The following is a 26986-nucleotide window of genomic DNA, read 5'->3' as shown; positions in this document are numbered from 1 at the left end:
GAATATCTTGATGCTGCGACGTTTGATGATGAATACATACGAAAAAAAAATTAAGAAAAAAAAACCACAACATACAAAACGTGAAAAAAGGCGACCGAAGAAGAAACGAGTAATTCTTCCTTTTTTTGTTGCTGTCTGTCTCTTGGTGCGCGCTTTCTGTGTCTTGTTCGCCTTTTGTTTATTGTTTTTTTTTTTGTGTTCAGAATGTTTTTTTTCCGTCTTCTTCTCTCTTAAATATATTGGTGAGGCGCACAATCGCATTAACCACGAGAAGATGAGGGCAATGTGTATGCATCACCATCCATTTGTCTCTCATTTCAAAGTCATTTCAGTTGGTGTTTTATTCATTCTTTTGATGAGAAATCGAGAAAAAGAATCAGACACAAATCGATTCGATTTTATTTATGCAAAAGTTAATTAAGCTAATATGTATACACTTTTTCTTTGCCTCTTTTTGGGATCCGCGGGCTTGTTTGTTTGGTAAGTTTCATGCCAAATGAGTGTATGTGTATGTATGTGTGTGTGTGTGTGTGTGAGTGAAAGAGAGAGAGAGAGGGAAAGAAGAAGAAGAAAACAAAAATAATACACCGAGCATCAATGAACCGACCGTAGAAATTAACTGCGACAGAACAAGATTATCCACAGATATGGCCTTACAGGCCCAATGTACAGGTTATTGCGGCCATTCCCAAAGTGAAGTCCACTATCAACTGGATTTTTGTACCCTTTCATTCGAATTCACGAACAAGAGTGTGGCTGCCTTTTTAATTAGAATTTCTGCTGGAGCTCTGCGACGGCTATGTCATAATTTCCATTGACAGAGGCTAATTATATTAAACCGATACTTCGGCGGGGAAAAAACGACTGCGCCAGTTAAAAAGCAAATGCTTTTTTTTCAATGAAATTAACGACGGATATATTGATTTCATTCCAGTTTTTTTCGTTTCATTTTTTAATTCAAATGTCGAAGCTGGACTGGAGTGAAAAAGGTCACATCCGATTTACTGAATAGTTAAACGTGTGTTTTTATTTTTTCATTGCAGGGATTCATAAACACTCTCGATGTGGCAGATGAAGAAAAAATCACTAATCATTAGATGCACGAAAACAGTTGAATAAAACCGAAAAATCGAGAGTAAATAGAAAGAGTAGAATGAAATGTATCGGGAACGAAGCAACGTCATAACATGAACCGAATCATAAGGTAGATGGTAGAGAAACACGTAAAAGGCTACGACATTTGCCATTAAATCATTCGCAACAACAACGCTATGGTGTCATTTATCATTTCAAAACGCCAGGGATAATCAACACGCTGATTAAAATTAACTAAATGTCTTAGCAGTCGAGCAGCCGCTTGAAAATCATATAAATATAGTTATTTTCGTTGAATGGATTTTGCCGTGGCACAAATCTGAAAAACATAGCTGGGTTCGGCACAGATCAGCAAAATCAGCACCAGCCACATACATGAATATTCGCCAGCAAATATGAACGGTGTTGGTTTGCTCAATTACAGGCATTCGAATCGTGTCACAAATTCGCATTGAATATTTTTCTTCTTTTTTCATAGTCCATTCGGTGCGCGTCCACTGGCATTTTTCTATGATTATTATTTTTTGAAAATATCGTTTCAGTTCGCTCCAAGTTCAGTTCCTTTCCACCGCATTAACCAAATCAATACGGCTGTCGTGTAATTGGATGTCAAAAAATAAGAGATCATTCTTCATTTTATTCGGTTACACGACAGAGGAAAAAGTGAAGCAAAATGAAGAGAAACGGAGCGAAAAAATAACACAACACACATAAACACACACACACAACAACAACAACAACAACAACAACAAAAACGCGCGTAACATAAGAATGTTCGGAATCGCTGTGAGCTATATAATGAGTGGGCGGATAAAGGTATGCGAGGAAGATGAATAACATGCTTTAGTGAATGCTGTGTGTTATGCGCGCGACACGCACACAAGAGATATTGTCTTTTCTTTCGAAGGCACACAGAAAGCATAATAAATCAAAATAGTATCGTAAATCGTGAAATAGTGTGGATAGACAGAGAAGGCAACACGTCAATGGGTATCAGCAAATGATGTGCGAGCAAAACTTTTACTTTTGACATGTTCCAAGAAACCTATCGACATTCGTCCATTTTATTTCCCGACTGCACCGGGAATACGGTGCTCAAAACTCATCATATAGAGATTTTGGCATTCAATTTTACGGCAAAAAATAATCATATCTCGATTTCATTTCGATTCCAGTAGAAAGCATCGAAGAACTGTAGTTTCAATGAAATCGAATGACTGTGTATTGATTTTGCTTAATACTTCGACAAAATCAAATAAAAAAACAATGTTGGCTGCTTTCGATTTTGCAAATGTTTCCAACTAACGAAACATTCGAGTGAAAGAATCGAAGCGAAGAGAAATCTACACGATTCCAGTGTGGTTTTCCTTCACAGAGTCTCTCTCTCTCTCTATGCGTCGCCTCGGTATTGGTGCTTGTGTATTTGTTACCATAGAAACAAGACGAAAACGCAGAACGTACCGTACAAAAAAGGTTCTATGAGAATCGAATGGGAAAGTTGAAGAAAGAGCGCAAAGAGCAGAGCAACCATGTTGGATTCAACAAACAAGCATATATGTTCGTTTCATTCCCGCACTTGATGTTTGAGTGAAATTTGATGCGATGAGTTTGAGTGGAATTGGCAACGGTTTGAGTATTTTCTGGCGTAGCGAGAGCGCTAAACACTAGCGCTCTCGTTCCATTCCAATTCAGCAACGAAACGGCGTTCGTGTTCAGCAACTGCACAGCACAGTGCACTATGTGTTTGTCTCACTTTCGCATTGAAGTTGAGTTGACTGTTTGTTTCACCATTTTATGTCTACTCCCCGGTTACCGAATCAGCCGCTAGCTATAAATATTCCTCGTAAATGGTTTGTTTTTGTTATATTTCTTCCACTTTAATGGGGCTCAACTCGAGCTCTCGAGCCACAGTCTACACGGGTTTGATGACGACGATGACGATGACAACAACGACGACGGCGCATGCATACCATATACATTATCCAGACGAATTGAATACACAAAATCGAGCTGTGGCACACACAGCTTTCTAACACAAACGCACACTGAGCGCACAACAGACGGATGAATGTTTCTTGCCTTAGTGTAAAATGTAATACAGTACTTTTGTATATGTCATAAAAAGCATTTTATCGCCGTCTGAATGGTCTATTTCTTTGATTCGGTATAGATTTCTTCATTATTATGAATTTTTGTTGTGCACATTTCGGTTTAATGTGTCTATTTCAATTTGAATCGAGCTTCGGCGAGGGCCGATCAAACGAATCGGGAGCTTCAAGAGATATTATTGATTTTGGTTTTGTTCTTTTCTTGGATTGCACTGCAAACCTGTAATTGGCACTTTTATGCCATTTTATTGACGAATATCTTTTCGGATGGGTTTGCGAAGAATTATTGGCTGTCGTGAAAATGGGTATGTTGAGTAGGGGACTGAAACTGCGCTGCGCACAATGTGCCGTTTTGATTTGTAGCACATCCGACGTACGTATTACGTGCCATTTATAGCGATATAGACGTGTCTCTATTTCAGCAAATCGACTCTTAGCGCTCATTTTGATACGATTCCCTTCGAAATAGAATGCTTGGACAAATCGTACCAAGTTTTCTCATTTTAATTACGAATTTATGATTCGACTCTAAGTGGAAATGTCGCGAATTTTTCTTTCATTTATTCATTTTCACCAGACATAACACCAGATTATATTGTTCCTTTATTTAATCCAGATTTTTCTCTCTTTCGATATTCCTTTCCTTTGTTCATGCACAAAGATAATTTGAGCAATTTACTATTAAATACATAAAATTTGCCTGAGTCTTTCTTTTGTTTTCGTTTTTTCTCTGTAGAATATACGTTATTCGATAGAGGTGAGTAATGGGAACAAATAAGAGATGCGGCCAAATCAAAAGGAAAGAATGCGTAAAATTGGAAATCGTGTCTACGGAACATATTAATTGCCAGCTAAGCAAAGTGGTAAACATACTAAATCCACTTGTACTCTTGGCATACGTACGAGAATATTTTAATGAAAAATTCGCCTTTGGATTTTGCTTAGCGCAGCTGCATGTGAGGAAAATGCTGTACTGCCTGTTTACGTGCAAATTTAAAAGAAAGAACAAAATTTCAGCGCACAACAGCGAACAAGATGCAAGGCGAGGTAAAATTGGAAAATGTACGAAAGGCAATGCACTGTGGATGGGTTTCGATGGTTTGGATCTTCTACACTTGTATACCAAATATATAATGAATCAGCGTAAATGAATTTCCTTCTATGGGAGATTTTTCGTTTTTCGCGTCGTATATCGAGTCATCATCGTCATAGCCTGGCACTTTATTGTGTGTGTGTGTGTGTGTGTGTGTGTGTAATTCTGTGATTCTCATTGTCATCGTAGTCAATGTCTCTTGCTCAGTCCTATGCGCTCACTCGTATGCTTCGACCGTTGTGTCGTTTATGGTTTTTACAACTGCCATTGCCGTCTGCTCCTTTGGCATCAAGATCAAGTTGTTAGCCAATTTTATTAATGGAAATATATCAAAATACGCCGTTCAAACATACAACACACGCTGCACATACTATTTTTATGTGCTATGCTTTGTCAACAGTCAACTGCCATAGTACACGCACACAAATAAAAATTCAATACACACACATACGCATCCTCCAACTATTTTCTATGGTATAAACACGACATTTCATGCATTTGCACGGAATGGGTTGGGGAAAGCCATTTCATACATGAATTTCTGGAGCGCGTGCATGTAATCGAACTTTGCTGTGTAGACAATTTAATGCGATGATTTTAAGTATTTTATGATCATCATTTTAGTGGATTACACATTATACACATTCATTTACGATAGAGAAAAATTCGCTAAAATCAATTCAGAAATCACACTCGGAATTTTCACAAATTCACTTTGAAATCCGATAAAATTATAATAACGCTAAATAACACGAGACATTGAATCGTTCGGCTGTGTGTGTGTGTTTGGATAACATTCGTGTTCGAAGTTCGTAAGATTAACATATGTAAGTCTGAGAGAAAAACAGTGTGAGATTGTTTCAGAACATTCATCGATGTAATGGACAAATTTTCAAGAACAAAAGGTGCGAGAGACTGATATAGCACAAGAAAAATGTGACGAAGAACAAATGCGAGAAGGTAGTTCATTCAATTTCCATTACCAACCAAATGAAACAACGAAGAATCTCAACAATGTCTAATAACAACGAATAGTATTCACTTTGAACCAATGCTCAAACGACCCGGCAGAATTTTTTTCTAATAAAATGCTTTCTTTCAATAAACGAATTCATTTACCTCCATGGATTTACCATCAGATGGCGTCTCATGTCCCGTGTAACAAGCATTTGTTGTGGATAACAAACACTGTCTAGATTTTAGTACAAACAATATATAGCGCATCGCTCTTGCAATAAATGAAAACGAATCTACGAATCGAAATTTACCTTGAAAGTCAATATTAAGTATTGAATAATTCAATACGAATAGAAAAATGGGACAATGAATGACTTTATACGGAATAAACTGACAATACAATTAGATATTCTGTTTCGATGTCGAACTTCTCTAGAATTACCACACGATTAATTCGACAACTTTAATTGGACAAATATCACACCGCAAAATAGAGATTCCATTTGATTTTCATGATTATGAACGCAACCCATTACACGTTATGGCGGACAAGAAGAAGAAAAGCAAAAGCAAAAGCAAAATAAAATCAAATTCATTGGTGATGGAAAATCTTCTTAATATCGAAAAATAAACACTTGCCGTGTGTATACCTGAAGCGATGACGAAAACTGTCATATGTGGTAATATGGTGCACGGTTTCTCATAATTTGACGGCTATGTCGAATAAAATTGTAAAAGGAGACGGAGAAAAAAAGAACCAAATCATAATTGCCAGTCGCTAATTTGGCGTATCGTTTACATTTTGCGATTTTTCGATTCCGATTTCTATCTTTAATTATCGATCGGTCTGTCATGCTGTTTTTTTTCTCCAGCCATGTCTTTGCACTGCAGTATCGGAATGAATAACCGATACATTGGTTCACATAATTTAGCGTTTGTCGGATTATTCCCGATTAATTTGAGTGTGTTTGTCACTGCGAGATTTGGTTTGATCAGATTGTTTATGTTTCACATTTTAAAGAGGGACATTAATTTTAGCTTTTTCCACCCATTGAATCCGGCTGCTTCTTCTTATTTGAGCCGAATGCAAAATATTTTAACTTTTTTCCATACGTACCATGCAATGCCGTGCCCAATGCCCATCCTTGTTGGTTCTTCGTTTTTTTTTTTTTGGAAAAGGTTACTTTGGCAAAGTGATTAAAAGAACCCGTTAACAGGGCTAATGAGAACTTTTAAAATCTCATCAACGGCTATCGATAATTAGAGATGGAAAAATCTCTTTTTTCTTCTTCTTTCTCTCGCAATGTTCGAATATCGAAGCAGATTATTCTGTTGAACGACAGATTAATACAACTGGTTAAATGGTAAGCAACGCTATGGAGCATGGAATTTCGCCAACTTACACATAGTTGCAGTTCGTTATTTTCTGCATTTAATTCTTTTTCAATGGAAGCATACCAAATGCAGCAATGTAAATCAGGATCATCAGCTCATATTTGTATACGAAAAAATATACTCCGCGCAATTATTACAAAAAATTGTAATCTCAGTGAGAAATTCCCCATTTATCACACACACACACACACACACACACACACACACACACACATACACACTTCGATTCGATTCAATGCAATCAGATTTAAGCAACAAATAACCATCGAAAATACAGTTCAATGCAATGGTCTTAAGTTGTTGAATGGCATCAAGTCGAATTTACTAATCGTATTGAGAATTTCTTCTTCGTTATAAAATAAAATAGCTGATGCAAAAGTTGCGCGGGTTTTATTATGGGTACATACCGATTGCAAGAAATATGCCATAAACAATGTCTTTTTTATTCGCAGTTATTACCGAGTTAATCATAACTACACTTGAATGGAGCGTGTGTGTTTTTCGGCAAACACTGTCGATGGGCTTAAGTTGGAAAAAAAGGGAGAAACTTTCCGAAATCCAATGCCATAAATTTGATTTAACTTTTCGCGTGTTTCCAATATTCATGGGAACAAAATTCGAAAGCTTTGCGCATTCCTGAACAAATTTATGTAATCTGAAAATGAACACTTACCCGGACTGCCTAGGAAGACTGAAGAATATAATCGTCTCGTTGCTTCTGCATTTCGTGCATCTGGAGGCGATGACCACTCTCTTCGACACCATCGACCTGTTAAAACAAACGACACAATTTTGTTAGAAACCATTTTCTTTGTTCTATATTCTGGCTGAAATAAAAAATGTAATCACTAAATTTACCCACACAAAGAAAAAGTTAGATTGGATTTGTTTGTGTGACAATAGCGGTGGTTTGAATGGGATACTTGAACTGTACAAAAATAAATTGTCATAAAATTGAAAGTAGAGCATCACATTTGTGTTTTGTCTATCGCATTCCATTCTTTTAGCGCTGCAGTAATTTACAATTATAAACTTATTTACCTAGGATTCGTTCTATCTGAACTTAGACTATCTTCGTTCGTTGTATCATGAATGCATGTAATTCATTTTATAGCTTGAATATTGGTATGGAATCTCATCAAACAACAAATAAATGGATTTCATTCACCACAACATGCATAAAAAATAGAGGGAAATTCATTTTTTTTTCGTTCCCTGAACATCATCATAATATCATATTGTGCATAACACCCAAGAGAAGCGGTAACCAAAAAGAAACGAAAGAGCGAAAGAACAAAATAAAAAGACGCAAAGTGACGGCGGTAAAATGATCTAAATATGAAAATACGCTCACTTTGGGAAATGGCACAAGGCAAAACATACACTCACAAAAATGGTTCTTCAATCCCCCAAAAATGGTTGGTGTGAGTTCAGACGCATGAGGAAAATGAAACAAAGACAGCCCAAAAATAGATCGAAATAAACGCAAGACAACTGTCATACATTTTAAATATGTTATTTGCAATAAAAATTCATAAAAAAAGCAATATTCTCAATTACATGAAATCGTCTTCATATCTTCGCTTCGCTCGGCATATTCTTGGAACGCTCGCATGCGTGTGCCCGTGTGTGTATGTGTGTGTGTGTGTGTGTGTGTGTGCACACGGAACTGTTATCATGCGGGAAATGACAACAACAAAAATGAATAAAATGGCTAAATTGCTATGGAAGTAAATGAAGGCGATATCAACGACACAACGAAACAGCTTCATGTGCATTAAAGCAGAGAGAGACGAAAAAAGCAATTTAATTCATACGCACCATCGTGTACCATCGACATTGTGTCTTTCTTTGTTCATTCGTTTTTCGCTCTCTCTCTCTCTCTCTCTCTCTCTCTTCCAGTTTTAAGCTAGATTTCTCGTTTTCGAACAAACGCAAATGCAAATAGCATACCATGCAATCTGAGGCCATACACCATTCGCACATACAATAAACAGTGTTACACATGTGATGACGTCGATATGCGCGTGTACACGAAATACATATATACATAATAATTTCATCCCCCTTATAGAATTCATTTTTTTGCTGGCTGTGACTCGCAATTTGGCAACGGTTATTGCTATTATTTTCTTTATGAACTCTAAGGTGAATCACCAAGCGAAAATAATGACCCAAAAATCATGTAATGCTCTTTTATACCAGTGCAGATAGATAGATAGATACCTGGATGAAGAGCATCAAACAAACTCGTTTCAAATTACAATCGATGCCAAAGAGATACTCTAGTCTGAAATTGTTGGTTTTTGTCCACTTATTTTCACAATAAATATAAAGTCATCTGAAGGAATAACGGCATTTTTCTTCACTTGATTTTTATCTAAATTGAACATTTTCTGTGCAAAAAGAGTCAATTCAAAGAGAAAAAAAATCCACAATGTAGATTAATTGGTCGGAACAAAAGGAAAAATAATAAAAGAAAGTTTCAAAGCTCTGTCTACCCCATGGAGAGTGATCGTTACCATATTATCTAATCATATCTAATAAAGCGAATTCACAAAATGTGTATAAAATGTTGACTCAATTTTTCTACATATTACATTCATACGCGAAAGAAAGGGAGTGAGCGAAGAGAAAAAAACAAATTTTTAATAAAATGAGTTTTTTTTTTTTAATTTTGAGCAAACAAACCGCATTAAAAGGAAAGCAAACGAAAAAGACAAGAATAAATGGAAAATAACTTTATTATAACTTTCCACTTCTCTAGCGACGAATTTCTACATAAAACTCACAAGTTTTTCATTTTTTCACATTGAAATAAAGATAGAGTCTGACTAGACTGAATAATTTGTTTCATTCTTCCATCGAATTTTAATAGTATTGAAGAAATTCTGTGTGATATTCGTTCAATTGTATATTACCCGAGCAAATTAGACATTAAGGATAATAATGTCAGCAGCGTTAATTTGAATATGGAGAACACATGATACAACGTGAAATGTTCGTGGCATGAAACCCCACACATAACGCAAAATGTATGTATCCGCTGGTCAATGTGGTGAATGTCAATAAATCGTAATAAATTTTCACTCAGATTGTGAGAACCCGAAAAAAGTGTATCCATTGAAAATGTGTAAGAAATGCAAAAGCAACAAACATACATATATATATATATATATATATGTATACAGGCAATGACCAGTGAAAAACAGATGGAGCGTCGGCGATAACAAAAAGTCTAAAAAATATAATTCATAAATTGTGACATATTTCCCATATAAATTATTTGATGATAAATTTTGATGACCGTTTTTTTTATTCATGGCTTATGTTTCTTGTTTCTCTTTCGTTCCCGTTTTGTGCATGCAGCCGGTGTTTGTGTGTACGGCCTTTCATTTCGTGAGCACAATGTTCGGCGCGATAATATGCGGCCGTCAAAATAACCCAACAAAAAATAAGCTGAATGAATGGAGTGAATATGCGTACATATGCATTGAAGAGAAAAAAAATGTGTCAAATATAAAATATATATGAGTTTTATTACAACACGAATTTCAAATTGTTGCTTGTATCGATATCTGTATTTGTCACTATTCTTATCTATATCTCTTTTTCGGAATGCAGACATTTTATTTGAAAAGCATTAAATTCTTTTGAATTATTTCATTCCGCCAAATTGAAATAACAAACGATTTGATGTTCGCCACATTGGAAAGAACTTATGTGTGGCACCTTTCATCGTGTGTGCAACGCAATATACGAAAATTTATGACAAATTGAAGTAAGATGCGTAATTTTGTTTACGATATTACATTTCGTGACGACAATGTGGAAACGTGTATAAATATGATTATATGGGATGCGAAATAAATTGGATTGGGTTCGATTCGATTCGGTTCGGTTCGATTTGAAACACATCGAATCATTCTACATTTCAAATTTTGCATGTATATAAATCACCATGAAACGTATGGATTTTTCGGAGCTGCCATAGTCAGTGCCGTAGCCACCATCGCCGTCGTCGTTGTTGACGTCGTTGTCGTATCGAAAGAGAAAGAGGAGGGATTGATTTAAGACACGACCTGCCATGTCCAATAATAAACGTAACACATAAAATCACTTTTTGAAGAATGTTTCTCTTAACATGGGCTTCCCCATCATTTTATGCGCGCATCATTTGTGAATCGATGCAGGCTTTTGCATCTGACAATTCATACACACACACACATACACACACACACAGTCACATGCACATGCACACATACACCTCGATACACGCAAACTCACTTACGGGCAAACAAATACGGGCGCACATCATAGCACATTTTATGGAATTCAGAACCCTCGGTACGTTTACACAATCATCGCCACTTAGAGCTAATAGTCGAATGCAGCACATAGCAAACTGGCTGCAGCACACATATATAGCAGGATATAATAGATAGGTAGTAGATACTCGTACACGTAACATGAATGCGATTCAATCAGGTTTGCACTGACGAAGGAATATGATGGAAAAAAAGAGAGCATTTGTGTAATGGCTCGGACGCTGTTATTGGTGTTTTTGGCATTGTTATTATAATTCTTATGCTATGTGTTGTACTTGTCGCTATTTTCAACAATGGATGCTGTCTTGTAAATGTGTATACGCGCGCATATACATATATATGTATGTATAAAATCATCATCATCATCGGGCGAGCACATCATAATCACACAGCATCAGTCGGGTGAAAATTGCTGCGACGTGATATAATATATCAGCTCGATAGTCTCGTTTTGGGAACTTTTTGCATGCCATCGATACGCTTGCACATGCGAATAAATTCAACAAACCGCTTAGGTGATCCATTTACCCGACGTTTTGTGCATGCAAAGAAAATCAAAAACCCAATACACAAGCTTACACAACATCGAAAGGAAGTCTCTCAGCTGGCAATATATGATTATAGCATTGTCGGAATATCGTGCACAAAACACCATCGTGGAATTTTATACGATAATATGAACGATTTACTAGTTCAGTTTCGTTGATCATTTCTTGTATCTACCTTTTGTTAATAATCGGATTCTGCATGCGGTTCCACTTAACAAGTTGTAAATCACAAACAGACGCTGATCAAGCATCACAAAGAAAACGATTACACAGTGAGGCTAAGATGCAACGTACTTCTATGCGGCTTGTCAAATGATCTCATTAGATTTGTCTTTTTAGTATTTTTTAAAACCAATTTTGGTCCGTTTCTATATTTACCCTTGAATACGTGAAACTATAAGTATGAAATACCGTATACAACCAGATACAACCAACTATAAAGTTTGGTACTTATATTATTGTTTCAAAGTGTCAACCAATTTTGGTGAGTCCAGCTCTAGATGACGGAAAAAAATACGAACGAATATTCAATGTGAATAGTAAACGATGGTAGCTTTTGAATGGGCAATAAATACTGTATATTTTACAAAACATTAAACTCATGATTTATTCGTTCACGTGTGAATGTCTTCAAACTACAGTCGAAATGCTGCTAAATCCAGCAGCACTGTGTAGCAAACATTGTTGACTACACATTATTCATTAGTCGCATGTTTCAGCAGCAAGGGACAAATGCTCACGAAAATTAAAATACATCTCAATTAACCACGATGACACAAAAAATAAACTGCAATAAAAAAACAGCACTTCAGATATTTCGTTGGAATCGATGAATGACAGAACAGAAAAAAATACACACGTAAAAAAACCGTAGAAACGTAGAATCACCTTCAAATTGTAATATTTTTCCAACAAATTCAATTAAAATCGTATGTCGAATAGACTTTTTAAAAAGTTTTCGGTTTGCCTGTTGTTGTATTCTGTTTTTGTTCGCCATCATTCCGTTTAGTTATTGATATCTATCATTCTACAATGTAAACTTTAATTGATTCTCCGTTAACTATGAGTGACAGACGAGCTTCAAATATGGTCAGATAGAATTCAACAAATGTCAAGTCGGCTCATGTAAATATAAATATTACATTATTTCAGAATGGAGATGACGTATAGAATCGGTTCGTTGTGCAATTTTTGGTGGTTAAAAACACATTCGTCGCTCGTTTTATGGTTTTTAAATTTATTTTTACACCTGATCGTAACCTACAACAATTTTTCAGTAAGTGTGCCATTGGAATTGTGCGAACATCAATCAGCAATTTGGGTCAAGGCAAATGTTTGCAATTAGCATTAGAGAGGTGCACACATAAAAATCAGAATAATGATAATAATAGAGAGAAAGAGAGAGGGGGGGAAGAAAAACTCATCTAATCATTCGGTCGATAAAGCTCGGTTCGACCGTCAACACCATGCACACAAGTCCTGACAACTGAATGTCATAAAGAGCGTCCCAAAACGATTACAGCTTGCTTCAAATGGCACTTTTCGTTAGAGTGTGATTAACCAACACACTACTTACATACATTTGTGTATACAGTGTATACACAAATGAAAGAAAAAATATTTTTATTTGTTTGTTTGTTTGGAGCGCCATACATTTACATTTACATCTCCTTGTCATCTTCATTGACGTTCATTGACGGGTAGCTTTGACTGGCGCACACCGTACACCATGGCAAAGCCGCACCACAACGAAGCACGCAGAAGTGAGTCAACTTTGCCGCCCATCACGGTTTCGACACACGTCAAAAACCATAAACAAATTTCCTTATTGCCCATTTCATTTCGGTTTAATTGTATCATTTTGATGCTTTTAAGTGTGCATAATGAATACTACGCATATATATCTATACGATTTGGGGCACATTTCGTTATCAAAACCAGTATACGATGGCGGCGAGCAATGGCTCTTTGGCGTTCGTCGTCTGAGTCTAGGTTATGGACAGACATGTTCTCAATGCCATTGGACTGTGTGTATCTGTGTGTGTGTCTCACAGCTCGCGTCGAGAGAATGGAGATTCTCTGGCAAATGAAAATATCACGAAAATCAATATTTGCCCAATAGAATGTATCAGCACGCCGGTCGCTTGACTGCGTGCACAGTGATAAAACTGAGTTTGATTGCCCATGCCGGCAACTGTCGAGTGGAGCGGCTCGATGAAAAGTAGCCAGCCAAAAGATAAAATGGAAAGAATTTAGATAGGAGAAAACCGAAATGACGTAATGTGTGGAACCATTTAAACAGACGTAAAATCATGTATTCAATTACAAAGTCGTTTCGGAGAATCGTTGTTGTTCGCTCTTCGCCTGAAACATCTTACGGTTCTTAAATAATACCCAAAACGATATCAAAAACATCTAGTATAATTTTATGACATCCCTCAGTTGAATGTGTCACTATCGTTGTCATTGGCATGCCGCAGTCGAAAGACACAGAGAGAGAGAGAGAGAGATAGAGAGTAAGAGAGCGAGACACTGTGCACCCATTGAAAGCTCGCTCGGAGAACAGGCATGGCGCGTCACTTTTGTGATGCTGTACTGATGCTACTGCCAAATCCCCATTCATTTCGGCGTTTGCTTTTGCCTCGTTGCGACGCAAATTTCCATTCAGTAATAGAAACAAGTACGTTTTTTTCTTGCTCATTCTGTGCCGTTCCATTAGTGATTTTTATCAAAAGACCAACCAAATCACTATGGCCACATTCGATGGTAATGTTTAATATCCGAAATGAGAACGTTTCGATCTACTGTTTCTGCTTGAAATACATCTATTGTTTTTGCCTGTTTCGGTTCCAAATCCTCAAGCACAATGTTTTGTGAGTAAACGATTTTTTAATGCTGTTTAACAATTGAAGCAAACAATAATGTCTTTTGATTTGGCTTGTATTTTGGACTTACGTAAATATGTCGGTGACATCGACTTGCGAGACTGGTTTCAATTTTTTTTTTGTTCCAGGATGGCCCAGGCTTAAATGAATTGAAGGTCGTCCAGCATTTACTCAACTTGCCGAATAAACAAACGAAGAAACGAAAGTTATTTCGCGCGCTGACGCTAATATATAGACTGCACAAGTATGCACATGAAATAATGGTTCAATGCAGACATTATTTTGTTTACAAATGGCACTTCTGCGCTGAATTTGGGATGGGTAATTGTAAAAATGCTCCGCACAATTTCTCAGCAAATTTATGCGCAGCGTAACAAAGGTAGGAAGGAACCCTAGGAGCGTCGTCATTCTCGTCTGCTCCAAACGATCAATGAATGTACTGTGCGTGTAATATTTGTTATAAAATAGCTTGTACCCTATCTGATGGGTCGTTACTTGCATTATATTGCTGATAACACATCTCGATTGCCAATAAAACAGTCAGAGAGTAACAGCAACCGAGAATGAGAGGGAGGAGATCGTAAGCATTCACTTAACCGAAACTTTGCTCAGCATAATGAGTGGAGGCAAACATTTTATCATTATCTCACCATGTAAAGCACATTTCACCGGGTGCAAGATTTGAATGTCATTGTTTTTATAAGACTGATAGCCAGCCAGATTCATTCATAAGAGCTGTCTAAACGTGGCCAAATGATAAAGAGGCTGCATTTGAACTGTGCACACACGCTGTACTTTAGAAGAAAAAAATATCAAATTGAATTGGCCGAGCACAGAAATCCATCACAGACACACTGGCTGCAGTAATTGATACGAATTCGTCTCCGACGGAGAAATGCAAAAATCCAATTCGAATACAATTCTTATTTGGCCAAATTGTGGATTCCTTCCGACTGCCGTAATCGTAAATGCCAACATGAGCTTTATAACTGCATCAAGGATATTCAATATGGAGCCAAGCCACGTGTTCGTACGGATTTATGGCTGGAAGTAACATGGTAAGTAGAAAACAGGCAAAGAGGAGAAGAAAGTCATCAAGCCGTAGTGCGTATATATTTTATGTTGTGCTTATGCTTTGTGCGATAAACATATAAAGTTTTATGATATTAACCATTTACATTTTATGCGTATGAGTTTGATTTTCGTTTGCACGTCAAGTGCGATAGGCTGAGTGCGGTAACTGTACTATTGCGTGTGCTGTATGCCCGATGCTTCAAGCATCTGAGCACAAACACGTCTTATGGACCCATATCGACACAATGCATTACATATTGAGCATTGAACACTGAACACTGAGCATTTTGGAACAGACAACCGAGAATCAGAAGCAGCGACACAACGAAACGGATACAAGAAGATTATATTTTATGAAGTATCAGACATTGTTTTGATATGCATCGTAAAAGTGGACCGTTTTCATTGTGTGAAATGTATCAGGTATACGAGGCCAGCAGAAGAATCACTGTCAGACATGATATTCATCGTGATGTCAATGACGAAAGATGCGAAAATTGCAACAAGATGATGAAAGAAAATCACAATAACACGGGACAACGTACAAACTGCTACAAAAATGGTATATTATGAATAATTTATGCTCCACCTTTTATGCGGCCTTGCGTAAGATGGCAAAACACACACGAGAGCGAAGTAAAATCATACTATGAAATTTCCGTTTGATCTGCATCAATTTGAGAGAGAGAGAGAGGGCGAGCACACGAAGATCACGCTTTCTTTAGTCGCTTTTTTCTCCTCGCTGCCCTTTTTTTCATCGAATAAAAATGTGCGTGCGTTTAAGCAGACATTCAACAGGTAAATTTTATTATGTAGATCAATGTTTTCTCGCCAAAAAGTTATCGCATCGTAATCGTGCGAAGCCGTTCGCCGTCTTTATTCTCGGTTCCGCAAATAAATTTCGTTGTTTATCTTTCTCTCTACTCTCTCTACTCTCTCTCTCGATATGAATACGGTTCATGAATTTATGCCTCTTTATATGGCAAATTAACACAAATAAAATAGCAAATGGTCAAAACATTTCGTAAATGTTTCACCAAAAACGGTCAATGTCAATGTTACGATTTGGAAACGCTTTCATTTATGCATGTTGTTTTCCGTGCGCTGCTTTTCTCTTTTTCTTCTTCTTTGCAACGCAGCACAATACTTGCTTCCTTAATCATTCGAAATTTATGTACGAATAAATCACATATTCTAAAGTCAGCGGCAACGAGATTCGTGTTTCGCTGAAGACTTAAAGCGAATACGTAAAAATATGAATTGGACCAAACCGTACTCCATGTGTCATACACATTCCAAGTATGGGTAAATGGGCGGACGCGAGCACAAACTCAAGCGCACACTCACCACTCTTTTGCTCACATAAATTATAATTTAGATAATTTATTTCAATGTATTTAAATTTTACATTTAATATTCGAAATTGTTCAGCTGTTTTGTCTGCTGTGTGTCGCCCGGCGAAAAATAAGGCATCCATGTCAATGACCCAGTCAATGCAAACGAATTAATAAACCATTTGAATTCATCAAAAAGAACTGATTTTATCATTCCATTTCAATGGAAGGTATTTTCGACAGATTGCTGATCTGTTTTTAGCGCACACACACATGGTGTCATCTCTTTCTCTCTCTCTCTCTTTCTCTCTCTCTCCCTCTCTTTAACTCACTCACTCTCGTTTCACAATTAGCATATTGGCTCAGCCATCCGATCGGGCGGGTATCTAATGCAATTTGGATATATAGAAAAAATGGAAATGCCAACAAATAAATTGTCTGCTTTTAGCCATACAGCATAAATTATCTAAATACTCAGTCATTGCCAGTGTCACGGCCACGTTTTATCGATTCATCGAAAAGACCATATTGATTAACGGTGCGATGGAACAAGTTTCTATTCAACACTCGATTGAATGGCAATTTTGTAGCTAGCATCATCAAAAACGAATAAAACGTTAATTAATTTTATCAACTAAAAGATTCAGTCGATTTTCTTCTCTATTATAAGTTTCAAAGAATTGATAAAACAGAAAATAGAACAAACAAACAAACAACAACATTGAAAACGAAATCATTGACCAAATCGAAATCATCAATGTCCATAGAAAGTACTCATTTTTTAAAAAATGGAAACAAGCCAAGCAAAGCGTACAATCAGACAACAAGGTGGAAATGAGAGGAAGCAACAACGAGAAAAAAAGTTACTTCATACATAATTTAAACACATTAAATAAACGAATTTCGTTCTCTAAAACTGTCTAAGATATGACATGAACGAACGAAAAAAAAAAATCGTTTTATATTCAAAAGATGCCCACCTTAAAATTGTAGAATAAATTGTCATTTTGCATTTGAATTGCTACGTGACATTTCATTTGAAATTGATCGACTGGGATCTTTCGCCCATTATTTTTGTGGCTCTTCATATCATTCGTTCTCATATATTTCTTTTCGATGATGATGACTTCGGCATGATAAAAACTTTGTCCATCTTGATAAAGTTTTTGAGACTATCTATCAATGGTTATTATCTAGAGTTGTGAATTTATATCACATTTTTTTGCAGACTTGTTGTTTTACTTGTTTTGGTTATTTGTGTCGTCAATTGAATGGAGATGAATTGTCTATATCTTATTCCAAGACTGACTTGTAGTATTGTGTGTCTCCAATTGAATCATTTCCAATGGAAGAAACAATTTTTTGAGTTCTATCACAAGGTAGTTCAAGCACGCTTCATTTAATTTTATGATGTATTTCATCATTGATATTATTCGCCAAACGTGATCATTTCAGATCACTTATACTGTTTCCCGTTTCAATTGAAGAAAGTGAATTTTATTGGGTTTTCACTGTTTTTAATGAACTGACACAAAAGCACAACGATCGCTGTTTCATTGATTCAATCACCGTCGGCCGATATCTGAATAGCGACAGCCAAATGAATGGAAATGGCCAATTGGATCTAGTTTATCAATCCGGCACACAAATATTAATTACATTTCGTATCAAAGCCAATGCTAATGCGTTCATTTCTCGACATAAGATGCAAGAGACATTTCTTCATTTTGAATGCTTGCGCTCTCTTTCACGCATTGGTCTATCGTTATATGTGATTTGTCTACAAAGTGTTTAGCCTTGTCTCTTTTGAGCTCCGTTTATCTCTGGCCGTCTGCTTATGTGTATTTCATATTAATGTGTTTGGTGGGCCCGAGAGTATATGATATTCCGAAAAGTTTTTTTTCCGCTTGTTTTTTTTTTTTGTTCGTGTCATTTTTATTTTGGACATAAAAAAGTGTTTTATGTGAGAATTTTTCGGTTTTATTGTAATTATGTGTTAGACGCATGTGGTGTAGTTGATATATAGACTTGAGTGTGTGTGTGTATCTCTTATTTTTCTGTCTCGATAATTCTTGTCTGCTGGACGAGTTATTTGGATGATTGTGTCTTTTTCGGTATTTTATATGCTCTTTTCTACTCGTCGCGCACGACATCGTCTAATCTGCAATAATGTTATGACGTGATATGTTGGTGAAGTCGTTTTGAGCATTCATTTTAAATGGTATGGATACCGTTCATAGTGAACGACGACGAGTCTCGATTTGACTTGGGTCCATAAAAGTATTCATGCTCCGCGCCTGACACTACATAATGAAGACGTTATAATTAAAAATGATTAATTTCGGTTATAAATTATCATCGCTGGCTTTTTTACGTTCGTGATATTTTTACTCGTTGAGTAATCACCATCAGGCGATGAATATCAAAGTTTTCACCATAGAGAAATACCATAAAAAGTCACAATGATTGCGCGATTCATTGATTTTGTTGGTATTTTCTTTGTATTTCGGAAGAAATATCGAGTGATTTTGAATGTATGAGGTCAATTCCAAAGCGATGTTTGTATTTAAGGGGTGAAACAAACAAAACCAGTTCCTATGAAAACAGTAAATATCACAATCAATGTATAACGTTATATCGTGTGCTGTGCATCCTATTATACAAATAATGGGCGAAATTCGTTCAGTTCATTGCCATTTTTATTGCGGATGTTTTTGCTGCAGTTTCTGTTGTGTTGTATCTTTATGGCAAACGCTCATTACGAAAATATTCCGATAATGCCTTTGAGCTAATCCACCATTTTAAGAAAATTAACATTTAAATTAGCAATCATTAAATGGTTTTTTTCACTTTTTCCATTGGGTGACGTGGATTCGCCTGCAACTCGCAACACGGAAACTTGATGCACACATTTATCACACACAAATACAAAAAACACGGCATCCACGTAGTTTTGTTTACATTCAACGAAAAAAAAAACTAAATTCAAATCCGCCTTTTATACGGCGCAAAATTCGGGCCAACTACCAATGACTGCTCCACGAAATGGCATGTGCTTTGATACTTAAACGTGCTCACGCGCGTTCAACAATATTGATCGAAATAATTAATGAAGTTTCAAGATGCCGCCATGAATTATGTTTTCTATCCATACGGTTGGCCGATTCCAATGGTTCTGTGCAGAAGATAGAGCTCATATTTTACGGTCAGATACCTTTCGATTTCTAATTCTTGACTTCATTGTTGTTTTTGTAACTTTGAATAAATTATCGTTCGTCATGAATGCAGATTCGAAATTTGTGATGCATCTTACGTATTACGTGATTACTGCTATGTCGTCACACAGGTAATTGTTTGCATGAGGTGAATTCAGAACGGTCAGCACACATTTGTGGAAGAGAACAAATATGTTCAAAGTGACCATTAAATAGCCCTAGAGCAAACAATCCGAATTGAAATTGGGATATACATCCTAGACGCATGGCGCTCCATCACTCACCAAACCATAAAGCAACAACATTCCAAGTACAAAACTAATCATTGAATACAGCTATGCAAGCAGCAGCTTTACTGCCATGATCAAACTCATTCGATTAATGAATTCCACTAGTTCGACAAAGACATTTGAATATTGATAAAACTTCATCTTCATCTTATCAATCTTATCGAAGTAGAAAATAATGGCGACGACAATCCGTAAAAAGATTTCAGAAAATCCATAAACATTATTCAATACATGGCCTGCCCTGGCCTGGAAGTGCCAACAACAAAAGATCCAAATGTACAGTGTTCCATTATTTCCGAATATTTTGAAACGAAATCTAAAGCCAAAACGAAAATTGGCGAAAAAAAGACGAGCGCAGAAAAAGATGAAAACCAAATTGATAGCAGATAATGATGAAAAAGCATTCCTTCGCACATTGTGAAGCTTGACATTTTGCCATCGTGACGATTTGCGTCTACGAATATGAATAAGCACGAGCGAGATATACCGAGACCAGGCGAAGACATTCCATTTATAGTTCAATATCGCTCTCAGACACGAAATTCTCATTATACCCAACTTCTTTTATCCAAACAATATAGTAACTATTGTTATCTGTGCGCTGTCCTCTGTTCTCAGTTCTACATAATGTATTAGTCTTTTATTGAATCGAATTATTTATTCGTTTCTTCATCGCTCTGTTTCACTCCATTATACAGAACGCCAGAATCATCATATTTTCGCTTTGTACAATGTACATCGTTCGGTGTGTTGGGGCACGTACACCAGCAGAAGGGCAAATATAAGCTTGGCATATGTATACACACTCGCACACACATACATAATATAATAATCTCCAGTACGTTGTTATTTCAACATTTTTGGTTGCATTTCGACATTTAAAGTTAGTTGTCGCTTATTTCTTATATTATTTAATGTGATACTCACATCCACAAAACTATCGTAGGCAATGTAAAAGATGCACACTATATTATGTACGGGACCACCGAACGTTTATGTACGGGAACAAAACATACACACACACACACACACACAAATAAATAACTAATACATAGGTGTTCAACTAACTTAAAATTCCGCCGAAAAACTATCGAAGGAAAATGAAAACTTTAAGCATGAAGTAAGGAAAGAAAAGAATGGCGACAACGCGAACAACATCGTCGATTTCAACCCTTGGAAAATAGCGCACGAAATATTTGAGATTGTCGAATTTGGCATAAAGAGGAAAAACAAGAAAAAAAATTGAAGAAAGAAGAAGTAACTTGAAAATTAAATGGAAATTGTAAGAAATGCCTCCTTCATTATTCGATGGAAATGCCGAGAAGCAGCAGTAGCATTGGCGGTGGCGACAGCGGTAAGGATGGTAAGGATGTATATAGAAAATGAGAGAGAGAGAGAGAGAGAGTCAGGAATTTCGGTTGCTCAAGAAAAATCTGTGCTTTTTCGTTTCTGCGTTATTCGTTTTTCTTTCTTTTTATTTCCCAGTGATTTCGGAATACGTAAACTGAATGTAAGAAAAGCAGAGATAAAACATAAAAAAACACACAATGAAAAATGCGAAAACTCAATGAAAATAAAGAAAAATGCCAGCGAACACAACGCTCTATACATAGAGCGATTTGGTTGTAACAATACACAAGACACTTGGATGAAGGAAGAATAAAGGAAAAGAATAGAAATTGGCAGTGCAGAAACAGCATCAGTTACATCTACTACATCAGCATCGCAATTCCTGCAATGAAAATGGACAGAAAATATCCTGAAATGCGAATAAGAGCGAGAGAGATCGGAAATTCTTTGGCATTCGATGTACATATTCTGTGCTTTTCTTGCAGTAAGTTCGGAGCGGGTTTTCGTTCGGAGAGAGAGCATTTCGCTTTAGTTGATTTTCCCAGCAGAAGAAACAAGCAGAAACGGGAGAGGAAAAGAAAAAAAAAGAGTCGCACATAAAAGCTTGTACGTACATGAATACTTATACACTCGAAGTCGAATACACAAACAACGTCTTAGTTTCGGATTCGATGATGCTGAGCGACTGCGCTATGTAAAAACCAATCGCATAAAGCCACCCTATTCAAACACAGCTCTCATTCATTTCATTCACATTCTCTTTTTTTTTTCTTCTCTTCTCTCTGTGTGTATGCCGACTTGATGTATCTCACATCGCAGCTGCATCAACACGAACAACGCGTCCGCTTTCACATCTTGTGTGATATTTTCGCCTGGCATTGCCCTTTTTTCCACATTTCAATTTTCCCATTGGAATCTTGGCTACACATAAAATATAACATGATGCTGTATGTATTCTGCACACACCATTCATTCAAGACGTGAGCGCAAGGACACTATTTCAGTTTTGAAAGAAAATACAGACAAACGGTGTTGCATCTTGGCATGCACGAAACAATTTTGATGATGAAGTAAGATTGAAGCGTGCACATCTTCGACAAAATCGTATGGGATTCTCTTATTTTATTTCTTTTTTTTTTTCCACGGAACACATCCAAATTATTCGTCGTTCTCACTTGGTTCGAAAGAGATCTGGGGGAGTATTCAATTCGGACGTAAAATGTGCTCCGCTGATTTTCACGTTCGTTTTTCATGTAAACGGGAGCTCACATTGCTTCATTTCTACAAAATATGGATTCCAGGTTTTTCATACACCTCATTTTACATGTATTTGTTCCATATCTGCGTCAAAGTAGCATCCATATCTCGCCATTTTGAACTCAAAATGCATTCGTAAATAAATGTACTACATTGAGATCAGGAGGCACTCACAATCATATACATACACACACAATAGTGTGAGGAGTTAAGTTTTATACTAAAGTGTCATAACCAATACATTCAACTATATATAGTTGACATATTCGAATGGGATAGATGTCATCTCATTTGTGTATATTTGTTGGTGCTGACATCTGCTTTTGCGATGAACTTTATCCCATTCGTATATGTCAACTATATTTGAATGTATTGGTTATGTCACTTTAGTATACAACTTAACTCCTCACTATTGTGTGTATATATAGAGAGGGCGAGAGAGATATGTGCACTATTTTTATTTGATCCAAGAGATGGAAAGCTACTTTAAAATGTTGTGTTTATGTTTTGTATGCGCGCCTAAATGGAAACTAAAACAATCGTGTTCATTTTATTCAAATTCATTTAATTTTTCACGATAATTTCAAAGGTATTGTGAATTATGTGTGTGCATGCTGTGGATGCTGTTGATTCGGCTTGACTCTGTTAATTGAGGCAAATTCCTTTCTAAATTTAAAATATTTCACCGTTCCATTGAGGCAGCATGAGATGGCCGGTAGTGAAAAATGATGCAAAGTGGATATAGATATTCGTGTGGAAAATTATGGTGACAGATGAAAATTCAAATATTTGAAGTATGCACTACGAGACATGCGATCAACGAACGAATGGCTGATATGGAAATTCAAGTGTAAGATGTGTTGTAATGCGTGGAAGAGAGGACGAAACAGTGCAAGATAGGGACAGACGGAGAGAGAGGGAGAGAGAGAGAGAGAGAGAGAGAGAGAGAAAGAAAGAGAACGATCCAACGTGCACAACACAAAAACGAATGGGAACAAAGCCCCATAAAATTAATTAGGAAAATGTTTATAAATTACATTTTGAATTGCTCTTAAAACAGTAATTTCGCCGAAGCGAGCATTGAGTGAGGGCGAGCGAGCACCAATGCTATGCATTGATGTTCATGAGTGTGAGCGTGTTTGCTGCAAACAACCATGTGAGCACAGTGTTGAAATGTTAGTTGAAGCAAGAACGGCAGCAACCACGATGTTGTCGTTTGAATTTTAAAGCGAGACGGCAAACGAATACACTCAAAAACGCCAGACCATGGCGATTACATTCCTTTTTACGTTTATTTCCTTTGCGAATGTTGAATCACCAACACAACCAAATTTAATGCACTAAATTAATTGAAATCGAGCCACATGGAGTTTTGGCCCTTGTTTCAGCAAATATTTCCTACTTTCTGAATATACTATTCTCTTTACTCTTGCAAGAGAATGATTCTTCTCACTGCTCTGCTGATTCAAAACGAAATTCAACTGTTCGCCACTACACTTTACTCCTTTGAGCATCATGTCAAAAAAACAAAAAGCGACCGAGAAAAAAAAGCGAACGAACGAACGAACGAACGAACGAACGAACGTCGAAAAGTTGTAAGCATTACAACATTGTATATAGTTTGTTACATAAAATGCGTAGCGATTTGGCGACCGTTAACATCCATGCCAAATGTAGAATAGAGAAATCATTGTTGCGTGCTCGTTTGTTGGCATCGCCTTTGAGCATGTACTGGTGTGTGTGTGTGCGCTTGTGTGTATGCAGCATTTTCGGTATTATCCACATTACGGCGTAATTTGTTTGTGTGTGTGTGTGTGTGTGTGTCTGTGCGTGTAGCAAAAACGCAACAGGCATCACCATTACACATAAAACACACTGACTGTGGGGGAGTTATTGTTTTTTACGACTGTTTAAAATGGCCGATTGTCAAGGTTAACGACCCAAACGGGCTTATTAACAATTTTATTTTATTATTTTCTCGTCATAATTCTGTGGATGGTTTTGTTGTTGCTGTTGGTTGTCTCATGTCTGTGCGCGGAGAGAGCACGCATTTAATGGCCATCCATGCCACCAGCAAAACAGAATATCAGCGCAACGAACTGAAATCAAGCCAAACCAATCCATATGATAACAAGACCATGAAAACTTTTTGAAAAGATTTTAATGCGCTTTTGTTAGCATCTTTTCACTCTTACATTTCCTTTGAGCGCACCTCTACGGTTCGTTTCGAAGGTGCTTCTGCCTAACATTACTTCTCGGTCTCTCACACAACGTGAAATGCGAAAACGAAAACCGTTTTACTGTTCTCAATTCTGCGCTCTCGGATGTGCATTTTATTGAAAAATCGTATAAATTATGATTTGCGGATGAGTGTTTTAAGTGTGCTACTTGCGTTGCAATTTAACAAAAAAATAAAAAAAAATAAAACGGAGGAAAAAAACAGCCGAAACCCGACGCACATAAGAACAAAGGCATGTGCAGCACAACAAAATATGAAATAATGATTTTTAAACTGTTTTCATTATGTGATGCTGTGACTTCAGCACCACACATTTAACTTGAATGCATCTTTGGCTCGCCTGCCCAAGTTGTCCAACACATTCGTAGGTAAGCTACGGTGCGGCAAAATGTTGGCGATTGCATTTAGCGGCAAGTTGGAAATGAAGCGTACAAAAGACATGGAATATATTAAAGACATCGGCAGTGATTCATGTTTTCGTAATACGTATTGCGTTGTGTGCACGTTTTGCCATTTGAAAGCCAACTTTCGATGGCTATATTACGTTTACAATCTTTTGATGTTTACTCCGGAACCCGATGCAACAAAATATCTAATGACGGTGTAAACTGAGAGCAAACACACTCATATTGTATCCTTTCGGGCTAGTCGGTTCGCAAAATAATGAGCTCTACATAGTGAATGTATAATGCGCTGAATAAGGTCTACCGGCCGCATTTTGGCGATTTAATTACTACAGCCAAATAAAATGTGTTGAAGTCGTCGAAGTCGTCGCCGTCGTTGTAAACAAAAATACGAAGACGAAATGAAATGAAGAGCAGAACGACGACAGAAGAACGGAAAGGACCGCGGAGGAACATATAATAATTATTGTCAATCGGATCGATGGTACGCGGTCGGGCCATCGCACACATGTTCATCAAAAATTCAACGATAATGAAAAATATCATCAGTCATTTTTCTAATGCAAAAGGAAACGCAGACAAGAACAAGAACAAGAACATTTATCATGTTAATTATGTATTTAAATCATAAAATAAATGAATTGTACGACTGGTCGATGTGTGTGTGCATGTCTTTTTCATTGCTGGGGAAGAACACATGGACACCATGAAAAATAATAATTTATTGTCGCTGAACAACGTTGGTGCGTTGTATTTTTTTTTATCGCTTTTCTGCTGGTAATTGAATTACTCGTTTGACCCAAAACAAATGTGTTAATGGATTTTCATCTAAAATTAAGCGAAATGTAATTAAAATGATGTCTCTGCGCCAAGCATTCACACAACACATTTGGTCGGTTTACCCCATTTTCCACTCGCCAAATATTCCGAATATTTTTCCACCATAAATTTTATTTTGCAAATTTTCTGTTCATACGACGATTTTCTCGGCTTGAAACTTCATTGAAGTGACGGTATCGGTTTCTAGTTTTAAATATAAAATGAATCGAATCGAAATTCAATTTGGGCTAAAGAGAGTGGGAGAGAGAAGCAACATCAAATCCACTCGATGTAAATTGCATAACTGAAATTGGTGCAAATCGTCAACGGAATGTGAGTTTGTTACAAAACAAATCAAACGAATGACAATATGATTAATGATCGTCATTATCGCCACAATGCATTACACTCTCTGGTTCTGATGCCCCCCTAGTTCAATTCGAACGCTGAGAGCCGAGATGGATTTTCTTATCCTTGCCATCAAGTGTGCTTATTTGCGTAAGGCGCATTAGAATGTTCCAATAGGTTCCGTACAATATCGAAATGGATTCAACCGAAAATTCGTCTCCATTCTTTCCTTATTCATTTCATTGTG

At 36.8% G+C, this 26986-nt stretch overlaps 1 protein-coding gene across 2 annotated transcripts in view; it reads right to left on the bottom strand.

The window, feature by feature from the left end:
* Positions 1-26986, bottom strand: part of LOC129579010 (homeobox protein homothorax) — a 311382-nt gene that overhangs the window by 116007 nt on the left and 168389 nt on the right. For both annotated transcript variants that reach the window (XM_055468462.1, XM_055468463.1), the window contains exon 8: positions 7322-7417. In XM_055468462.1, the coding sequence (XP_055324437.1) occupies positions 7322-7417 (96 nt within the window). The remainder of the gene's footprint in view (positions 1-7321; positions 7418-26986) is intronic.

This window comes from Sitodiplosis mosellana, unplaced genomic scaffold, assembly GCF_009176505.1.
Source record: "Sitodiplosis mosellana isolate CC-2019 unplaced genomic scaffold, AAFC_SMos_1.0 Smas_scaffold_6226, whole genome shotgun sequence".
Lineage (NCBI taxonomy): Eukaryota > Metazoa > Arthropoda > Insecta > Diptera > Cecidomyiidae > Sitodiplosis > Sitodiplosis mosellana.
The sequence above is the reverse complement of the archived record's forward strand: the minus strand, read 5'-3'. Positions and strand labels throughout refer to the sequence as shown.